Here is a 10,927-nt window from a genome sequence, read left to right as displayed (position 1 = left end):
AAATATATAGGCACTTTTCTTATATAGGAAGAGGTACGTGAGGTCAAGTGAGAGGAGGCGGTGCCGTGTGGTGGGTGCAGCCAGCCTGACCATAGTTGGCAGTGAGAGCTGCAAGCATTTGGCACTAACTTATCATTTGGCACTAACTTGTCACGGTAAGTGAGAACTTAGATCACCACGTTTGAGTTCATGTACGTCTTGACCTATTTTAACGCTCATTTACAGGCTGGAATAATAATATATTTCTTCAGTGACTTCCTCAGCACATCCAACGCTCTAACCTGGCCAGAAACGTACAAACCCAAGCCACCCACCTAACCTAACCACCCGATGCTTAGAAAACTTGGTTAGGTTACATTCGGGCAGTTTAGTATGTGGTTTTTCTGACTTGACAACTCGATAGGGCTGATGACGGAGCTTATGAGTGTCATATGGCTCATAAGATTGAAATCAAATTTAAAAGGCATATACAGGCAGCTGCTATTTATATGTACACAAACTCAGTCACTCGGCTCAATGCTGTATTTCTGTGTTGTAGCAACTTCTGCTACATTATTTATTTATTTATTTATTTATTTATTTATTTATTTATATACAAGAAGGTACATTGGGTTAGTGAGAATACATAGCATAGTATTTACAATCTTGTAAAGCCACTAGTACACGCAGCGTTTCGGGCAGAAATTCTCTTGCTATTCATGTATTTGACAAATCAAGACAATTTCTTATTAATAGATGTCCATAGAATCATTAATAATAATTCTGTCTTCCTTTCTTTTGTGTTTAGAAATTAAGCTGCATATTTTCAGTTCACAATATGTGTTAATATTATGTATTTAGGAACATTCTCAATATTTTATAATGCCAATGTTTTGATGATGTTTACCCGAAGAATGTTTACATGGGTTGCTTGGCTAGTGGACATCGCAGTCGGGTCACTCAACCAAGGTCCCGGGTTTACTCCCGTGGCGAAACAGAAACGCTTAGGCACAGTTTCCTTTCGCCTGATGCCGCGGTTCACCTAGCGCAGTAATCCAGTGAGCACAATATCCAGATTGATGACTTAACGTCGATTTACCGTTACTCTAGGATACTGCATCCACTGGGAAATAGGCAACTGTTATGGATTTCATGTTGTGTAAATCAGTAGTTAGTTATTGTAAGGTAGATCTCGCTCAGCCTCTAATTAGCAGGCTTCCTGGCCCCGACTGTGGCAAATCAGGAGTCACAATTTCTCTCCGTTCTCGGGGACGTAAAGTCTGTACTTGAGTCTACCGAAGTCCCTCTAGGCCAAGTACTGTGTTGACCTTCCCAAGGATGCCAACCACAATTGTGGCCTAACTCTCGGGGTACCTTTTACTGCTAGGTGAACAGAAGCATTAGGTGAAATGAAACGTGCGTAACCATTTCTGTACCGCCCGGAGATAGAATCCAGGATCCTCGACTGTGAATCGAGAATGCAGACTACTGAACTATAGAACCACAACTGTCATGAATATCAGGTACAAAAAATAAACTACTGGAGAAAAATATGAAACAATTTATATAGAGTAGAAAGGCATACAATGAAAACACTGAAATGTTAAATGTGGATAAATTAAATAAATAACAGAAATTTATACATAATTATTTTTAAGTATCGCCCATCTCGCTGTCATAGAAAATGGCTATATTCATACCATTCTTTAGATCTAAGAGACTAGACTAGACCAGCGTTTCTCAACCTTTTTTTTATCCTTGTGGAAACCTTGAAATAATTTTCACGTCTTTCATGTCCCTGCATACAAATTATGTCTATATCAATCTGTCTATCTATATATATATATCTCTATAAATATATTGATATATCATACTTTTTTATATACAGGGGTACTTACTACCTCTGGTTGTGTTTGTAGGGACCCTTAGCCTCGAAGAAGAGGATATGTAGCACCCGGGGGGACCCTTGTAGGGCTCCCGCGTGTACTTCCATATATTGTCTTCTCCTAACACCCACTTATATATATTGTAACTTTATTTTATTACAAATTTATACAAAAGAGGAGTTACAAGCTTGGTTACAATGTTCAAACCTGTTTATATATATATATATATATATATATATATATATATATATATATATATATATGTCGTACCTAGTAGCCAGAACTCACTTCTCAGCCTACTATTCAAGGCCCGATTTGCCTAATAAGCCAAGTTTTCATGAATTAATATATTTACTATAATTTTTTTCTTATGAAATGATAAAGCAACCCTTTTCTCTATGTATGAGGTCAATTTTTTTTTATTGGAGTTAAAATTAACGTAGATATATGACCGAACCTAACCAACCCTACCTAACCTAACCTAACCTATATTTATAGGTAAGGTTAGGTTAGGTAGCCAAAAAAAGCTAGGTTAGGTTAGGTTAGGTAGGTTAGGTAGACGAAAAAACATTAATTCATGAAAACTTGGCTTATTAGGCAAATCGGGCCTTGAATAGTAGGCTGAGAAGTGCGTTCTGGCTATTAGGTACGACATATATATATATATATATATATATATATGTCGTACCTAGTAGCCAGAATGCACTTCTCAGCCTACTATGCAAGGCCCGATTTGCTTAATAAGCCAAGTTTTCCTGAATTAATATATTTTTTCTAATTTTTTTCTTATGAAATGATAAAGCTACCCATTTCTTCATGTATGAGGTCAATTTTTTTTTAATGGAGTTAAAATTAACGTAGATATATGACCGAACCTAACCAACCCTACCTAACCTAACCTAACCTATCTTTATAGGTTAGGTTAGGTTAGGTAGCCGAAAAAGTTAGGTTAGGTTAGGTTAGGTAGGTTAGGTAGTCGAAAAATAATTAATTCATTAAAACTTGGCTTATTAGGCAAATCGGGCCTTACATAGTAGGCTGAGAAGTGCGTTCTGGCTACTAGGTACGACATATATATATATATATATATATATATATATATATATATACATATATATATATATACATACATACATACATACATACACATACATACATATATGTTTGTGTGTGTGTGATAAAGCTGCATGAACGTGCAAGCCGTAGATCACTAAGAACTCTATTTGATCCGGCCAGGATTCGAATTTTTTTTAAACAAATTTAGATAATGAAATTTGCTTCTCTAATGGTAATCCTGTGCTTGTCTTTTGGTACCCAAACACTTAATTTGGGGTCGAACTTTAAACACGGATTTAATTTTCAACTGGAAGGAGCCGATTTCTTTGTTTGCTCTTGACGCTAGTTAAATAAAGGGAAGGGAACTATCGGGAGAAAGCGCCAAGCCACCACGACTATATAGCACTTGGCTTGTTAAATGAGAAAAAGCTTCCTCTCATACCTCTCGTGGGGGAACCTCTGTAGTGACCTCTCGTGGGGGAACCTCTGTAGTGACCTCTCGTGGGGGAACCTCTGTAGTGACCTCTCGTGGGGGAACCTCTGTAGTGACCTCTCGTGGGGAACCTCTGTAGTGACCTCTCGTGGGGAACCTCTGTAGTGACCTCTCGCGGAACTCTAGGGCTCCGGGGAACCCTGGTTGAGAAACACTGCTCTAGACATAAACATTTTGAAACTGTAATTTCCCGGGTTGCTTTAAATAGCCTTTCCCACGGTCTGTATATTGACAGCTCTATGATTGCATTATCACAATGCAGTATATATTCATATCAGTAACGATATATATATATATATATATATATATATATATATATATATATATATATATATATACAGTACATATATATAGTACATATATATATATATGTATATATATATATATATATATATATATATATATATATATATATATATATATATATATATGTACTTTCATAAACTTCCATAAATATTTGAGACACAAATCACAATACTGGACCACTCAAAATTGCAATTTTGACAATTTATTTATTCAAGCAAACAACACCCAAATTATTGTTATTCCTAAGAACTGTAGTAATGTTTGATGAGTGTGACAAAGACACAAGAGCACAGTGTAACAACATGGAAGATATCACACCAACGACACGGAGACGGAGACTCTCTTTAAGAGTTTAATCTGACACTCAGACAGTCGTCTAGTTCAACACACTAAGACGTACAAGCAGGTGCAGCAGGGCTTCCATGGCTGCCGTTAATTTCTGTACACATTTATGTAGGAGTATATCAGTAAATATGGTACTGATATTGCAATGACTATTAGTTAATGAATTATCAGTAAATTTGGTACTGATATTGCAATCACTATTAGTTAATGAATTATCAGTAAATTTGGTACTGATATTGCAATGACTATTAGTTAATGAACTATCAGTAAATTTGGTACTGATATTGCAATGACTATTAGTTAATGAACTATCAGTAAATTTGGTACTGATATTGCAATGACTATTAGTTAATGAACTATCAGTAAATTTGGTACTGATATTGCAATGACTATTAGTTAATGAACTATCAGTAAATTTGGTACTGATATTGCAATGACTATTAGTTAATGAACTATCAGTAAATATGGTACTGATATTGTAATGACTATTAGTTAATGAACTATCAGTAAATATGGTACTGATATTGCAATGACTATTAGTTAATGGACCTTTTTTGGTGACTTAGAGTATGATACAGTACACCTTAGAGATGTATTTAAAGGGTGTTATGGTGTATGGATGGTCGTATGGTCACACATTATACTTGTGATAACTGCTACTTTACACCCCTTTTCTTAAAGTGCTAACCATGGACGCCCCACTTTTCAGATGACACACCCCCTGTATGCTGTGAACTTTGCACTTCGTTAGTCTACTCTGTCGAGCAAATATCTAAATCGTTATGACGAGAAAGTTTACACGAGTATTGAAGAACATTTCTTCCCTGAATGTTCAGAAACACTGACAAAATACCCATCACCGAAGTGGTCACAATTTGTGTTTTGCATTTCCAGATTTTCTGCTTTTCATATTTTTGAATGGTGACACTATTGAGTAGTGTGTTGAGTGCTGGGGATGGTTGGTATCCAAGACCATGTATACAGAATCTGGCAAAATGTAAATAAATATGGACCGCTTCGGGCTTGGTTATCTGGAGGACACAAGGTACTAGGATATTGTTAAGAGATCAGGAGAGAACACAAGGTATCTGAAGCCTGCACCACATGGTACACAACCTAACCTTGCTACACTGAGTTATATATATATATATATATATATATATATATATATATATATATATATATATATATATATATATATGTGGAGGGGTACCACCTCTGGTGCAATTATAGGGACCCACAGCCTCAGAGAAGGGAACACAGAGCATTCAGGGAAAAACTTGCCATTTAACTCTGAATACGTAAGAGTGTTCGCTTCTAAACCCCCCCCCCCCTTTTTAAATGAACACTATATATATATTATATATAATATTTTTATATTTGTATATCACATCAAAGTTTACGAGTACCTTCACTTCGCATACAAAAGCAGCTAGCAGTGACTATACAATGGGTGAAAGCTTACTAACCTACACGTGAATTCCTAAACTAAAAGAAAAAAAGAAATGCTGAGGCATTTGGCAAAGTGACATTGCTGTTGTCAGCAACATTGCAGTTAAATTTATCCCTTATTGTTATAGCCAAAAAATTAACTTAAGTCTTCCTGCGTTATACAATGAAACCGTTTATTTAAATTTATGTGAATACAATTTGGTGCTCTGTAAATTTTGATACGTCAAAATACAACCATTTTAAATTTCAACGCGGGATTTTGAACATTGGACAGCATAATACTTAAGATTTTATTTTTTTTCGCAAGCAAAGCCTTTGTAAGGATCCCTTAGTTCCCCATTTTGGCCATCTGTAAGTTGAACCTCATATCAAAGCTTATACATTCAAGAGTTTTAATTCAATCTGTGTGTCATTTTCTGTGGAAAAGCAGTAGGGCATTTGGATACCATGAGAGCACTGTGAGAGAGCAGATATATTGGTGAAGAGCGAGACCATGCCAACGATCATGGAGACAACACCGAAGGTAGCAACACCCCAGGCCGTCCACTTGTTGCGGGCCCACGGCGCCCCCTCCTCCACCTTGATGTAACACAGGGCTGGCAGGATGTAGGCCAGCGGTATAGCGCACATGATGCCCTGAGAGCGAGAAACATGCCCCTATATTTGGATTAAATCTTAGAGCAAAAGTGTCATTAGTGCATACCTCTGTTCTTGTCTTTCCTGTGGGAGATTTCCATGTCTCAAGATTTTTAATGTGTAAGTAATTTGGATGCAGAAGTCTAAAGGTTTGCAGATATTGAGATTTTTTTCATTAATATTTAAAACCCACTTTTCCTATATCACTCTCCAATGTTCTCCTGACAAATGCAAATGATTATGGCATGCAAAATCTTTCTAAAGCCAGAATAACTGAAATGCCAAATGGTATAAACATTTGATGAGGATAATATTAATAGATATTACAGACAATACCATGTAACAGAGACTGATCCGATATCACAGTATTTGCTCTGGAGAGAGAGAGCTCTGATGACTGTCTTAAGGCAACTTCGCAACACTGGCGAGTGTGTTTAGATGAGACCATAAGACCCAAATCACTTACGTTAACCTCGAGGACAATGCCAAGGCAGTCGGTGGAGAGGGAGAAGATCATGCAGAGGATGGCGATCAGGACAGAGAGAGCTGCATGGCGGAAGAAAGGCTGAGGCTGGTACTCGCGGAAGAACCCGGTCTCCAGCACGTCTCGGGCCACGAAGCACTCGATAGGGAAGGTGAGGAGTATAGTGACGGCGTAGGCCCCACGACAGATATTCATCAAGTCGTCTCCCCAGCAGTAGTTCTCAAACACATCACCTGGAGGTGACGCAAAAAACAGAGGTTAGAAGATGATGCTTCTCTATTATGGAGGAAAGGGAAGAGGGAGAGATACCTGGCGTAGTCAACTCTGAACCTACCTTGTGTATAGCCGGTGAAGGTGAGGTAGCCGGCTACAGCGAACACAAGACTCAAGATGGCGGAAGAACCGATGCTGATGTGAGTCACCTATGGGAGAACAAATATATAAACTGTCATCTGACATTGCAGAATGTCAATGTGGTTTCCTGGATTGGCAGTGGAAGCGGACTGCGATTCTTGATTTCCGCATTGGGAAATATGTTTCATTTTTATAAAGCTTAATTATATTTTCTCTTGTTGCAGTGTGGTGGATGAGAGCACTGCTCACCTTGTTCCAACGCTCCTGGGTGTTGTCAGCGAGGGACTCGTAAACAAGGAAGCTGGAGTGGTGGCACATGAAGGCGAAGCTCATAATACCGATGGCCGAGGCGAGGTTGCTGCCTCCAAAGTTCCACGCATCTTCTGTCGTGGGTCTGGCCAACAACCACACAAGATCAGACCCCGCAAGTTACAACGGCTTCCTTCTCCTTATATAATACTTTACACACACATATATATCTTCCTTATTACATGTTTACTCTAACAGTAGCATTAATTATAATTACACAACACTTGATATTTGTTTCAAAGACTAATCAAGGTAAAGAACTACTACATCTATGAGAGAATGTCTGTCTGTTCAAGGTCGGGGGCCACCAAACTTTGCAAGATGGCGGGTGATTGTATGGGGAGTGTCATAGGGTAGTTGGGGTCGATCCACATACTCTAAGTGGAATTAACGCCTATTGCGACCAACCAACGACTCCTATGAAGTCTGAAATGGGTGTTTGACCGTGCATAGTGTGTTTAACAGTACATTTTACGGTCACTATCGTTGATACACCGTCGATAACGTCGAGTAAACGTCAAAAGTCTTGATTCAACGTCGATAACGTTCATTCAACGTCGATATTATTGACACAACATTGATTCAGTGTTAATATTATTGATTCAAAGTTACTCGAGTATCTTGACCACTGGGAGCGAGGGAGAGAGAGAAGTAGGGTGGTCAGGGTCATCTACATTGATGCAGACTGTGTGTTGTGACAATGGTTACAGTGATGAGGCGTGATGGGGAATGTGTAGAAGTGTGGTGACGGGGAGTGTGCACGTTAGAAGAGAGAAGAGTGTGTGTGTGGGGGGGGGGGGGGGAAGGAGAAGCGATGAGGGGGTGTGAGTGTAGGGGGAGGAAACCTAGCAAAGTATGTGGGAGAAGCAAAGAGTCGACCTGGGGGGCTGTTGGCTGAAAGACCGTGCCTTTCTACTCCATCTAGTAGAAAATAAGACACTATTGAGACAATAATATCTTAACAATAACTTATTAATAACACAACTCTAATAACAGTTGCATTATCTAATACAACTGTTATTAGAGAGTTAGGCCACTCACAAATTAAAAACCATGGGGGAAAATTTAGGAATCAATGTAAAACAAACAGGTTTACCGAGTGTAAATCTTGTCTTATTTTACAGTCAAAGCTTTGTGGAAGATGTGAGGTGGGGAGCCGGTCGGCCGAGCGGACAGCACGCTGGACTTGTGATCCTGTGGTCCTGGGTTCGATCCCAGGCGCCGGCGAGAAACAATGGGCAGAGTTTCTTTCACCCTATGCCCCTGTTACCTAGCAGTAAAATAGGTACCTGGGCGTTAGTCAGCTGTCACGGGCTGCTTCCTGGGGGTGGAGGCCTGGTCTAGGACCGGGCCGCGGGGACACTAAAAAGCCCCGAAATCATCTCAAGATAACCTCAAGAAGAAGATGCTAAACACCTCAGACAACTCTGAAAATCACACCCAACTGTATTAATTGAGAAGTTTGTGCACGCGAAACGGACAGTAAAGTGCAATGTAAATCTTGGTCAGGTGATGAAGGAAGGTGAGCAGAGAGCTGTTGCAGGATGGAGTACTTAGGCGGGAGAGCTCTCATGAATCAAGGTTATGATGAGTATCGTAACGGGTGCCACAAAAGATATCAGGTGGGAGAGACTCACACTAAGTCCTTCATAGTGGCCAGGCGGACCAGCATGGCCACGGCGATGGCCACTATCATGGCCACTGACACCAGGGATATCTTGGCCAGACGAGTGATGTTCCTGAAGACAGACACGGGCTCTTAGTAAATTGTTAATTACTTAATAATTATAGTTGATATTAGACAGTCCAATCCATCCCTGCCCCACCCTTCCCTGCCTCATCCTTCAGTTCCCCACCCTTCCCTGCCTCATCCTTCAGTTCCCCATCCTTCCCTGCCTCATCCTTCAGTTCCCCACCCTTCCCTGCCTCATCCTTCAGTTCCCCACCCTTCCCTGCCTCATCCTTCAGTTCCCCATCCTTCCCTGCCTCATCCTTCAGTTCCCCACCCTTCCCTGCCTCATCCTTCAGTTCCCCATCCTTCCCTGCCTCATCCTTCAGTTCCCCACCCTTCCCTGCCTCATCCTTCAGTTCCCCACCCTTCCCTGCCTCATCCTTCAGTTCCCCACCCTTCCCTGCCTCATCCTTCAGTTCCCCACCCTTCCCTGCCTCATCCTTCAGTTCCCCATCCTTCCCTGCCTCATCCTTCAGTTCCCCACCCTTCCCTGCCTCATCCTTCAGTTCCCCATCCTTCCCTGCCTCATCCTTCAGTTCCCCACCCTTCCCTGCCTCATCCTTCAGTTCCCCACCCTTCCCTGCCTCATCCTTCAGTTCCCCATCCTTCCCTGCCTCATCCTTCAGTTCCCCACCCTTCCCTGCCTCATCCTTCAGTTCCCCACCCTTCCCTGCCTCATCCTTCAGTTCCCCATCCTTCCCTGCCTCATCCTTCAGTTCCCCATCCTTCCCTGCCTCATCCTTCAGTTCCCTATCTTTCCCTGCCCCAAACCACCCACCGGTAAAGGGAGAGAGGGAGTGTGATAAGAAGAGTCGTGGTAGCCATGATAAACTCTCGCCTCACCAACACCGATTCAGGGCTGATTCCAGTGACCCTGATGAGCACCTTGGTCAGGGTGTCCCCCACGATGATGTTGTAGCTGATGAGGGCTGTCCAGCGGGGGAGCCAGAGTCAGATGAGGACGGCATGAATAGAAAGAAATATTGAGACAGTAATCAATACCCCGTAGACAGGAAAGGCAGACATACATATAATTCCTCTTGTTGGGGATAGGGAAGAAAATCCCAACTTGTATCAAAGTCCTATTTAAGAAAACAATATTGAATATTTGAGGGTGAATATGGAGAGTGTAACGCCTCACTCACAGATGAACGGGTAGAGAAACTGGAGGCAGGAGGTGAGGACGAAGCCAGGTTTGCCGAAGGCGGCTCTGACGAGGTCCTGGTAGGTGTTGATGCCGGCGGTGCGGGCGACGGCGATCATGAGGCAGAGGGCGGCGTCGGTGATGACGGCTACCAACACCAGCAGCAGCAGGCCCACCCCGAACCCCGCCTCGTGCAACGCGAACGGCATCCCTGCAGTGGGTGGAGTTAGTGCATGGTGGGGCAGGGAGGTGGGTTAGCGCATGGTGGGGCAGGGAGGTGGGTTAGCGCATGGTGGGGGCAGGGAGGTGGGTTAGTGCATGATGGGGCAGGGAGGTGGGTTAGTGCATGATGGGGCAGGGAGGTGGGTTAGTGTATGATGGGGCAGGGAGGTGGGTTAGCGCACTGGGGAAATTGATTCTCTCAATAATAATATTGCATATTATACTCCTCTAAATAATATTGCATATTTTAGGCCTAAATCAACATGCAAATCAATATACAGTCATAGCATTATACAGTCACATATAATTATATCATCAGGTAATTATATGGGATTTTTGGAAGGCTTAGTTTCCGTTGCCGGTGGATTTAATTCAAGGGACGTTATACTAGTTATTTTTATGTAAAGTGTTGTATATATTTCTCCTACATATGAGCTCCTTAATGTGTCAAATTATTAATATATAACTGAAACAGTATCACCTGAATGGAAGATATCCTTAATTGACTGATTACAATTATTATTTATAT

At 41.3% G+C, this 10,927-nt stretch overlaps 1 protein-coding gene across 1 annotated transcript in view; it reads right to left on the bottom strand.

Moving 5' to 3' along the window:
* Nucleotides 1-5,258: 5,258 nt before the first annotated feature.
* The window catches only part of LOC138349772 (putative sodium-coupled neutral amino acid transporter 11), a 39,596-nt gene continuing 33,927 nt past the window's right edge, over nucleotides 5,259-10,927 (bottom strand). The window contains exons 4-10 of the mRNA XM_069305747.1: nucleotides 10,178-10,387; nucleotides 9,811-9,961; nucleotides 8,938-9,039; nucleotides 7,241-7,385; nucleotides 6,972-7,059; nucleotides 6,620-6,870; nucleotides 5,259-6,153 (exon numbers count right to left, since the gene is read on the bottom strand). Coding sequence (XP_069161848.1) covers nucleotides 5,893-6,153; nucleotides 6,620-6,870; nucleotides 6,972-7,059; nucleotides 7,241-7,385; nucleotides 8,938-9,039; nucleotides 9,811-9,961; nucleotides 10,178-10,387 — 1,208 coding nt within the window. The 3' untranslated portion in view covers nucleotides 5,259-5,892. The remainder of the gene's footprint in view (nucleotides 6,154-6,619; nucleotides 6,871-6,971; nucleotides 7,060-7,240; nucleotides 7,386-8,937; nucleotides 9,040-9,810; nucleotides 9,962-10,177; nucleotides 10,388-10,927) is intronic.

This window comes from Procambarus clarkii, chromosome 56 (genome assembly GCF_040958095.1).
Source record: "Procambarus clarkii isolate CNS0578487 chromosome 56, FALCON_Pclarkii_2.0, whole genome shotgun sequence".
Taxonomy (NCBI): domain Eukaryota; kingdom Metazoa; phylum Arthropoda; class Malacostraca; order Decapoda; family Cambaridae; genus Procambarus; species Procambarus clarkii.
Note: the sequence above shows the minus strand (reverse complement) of the source record. Positions and strands in the feature narration are given on the sequence as shown.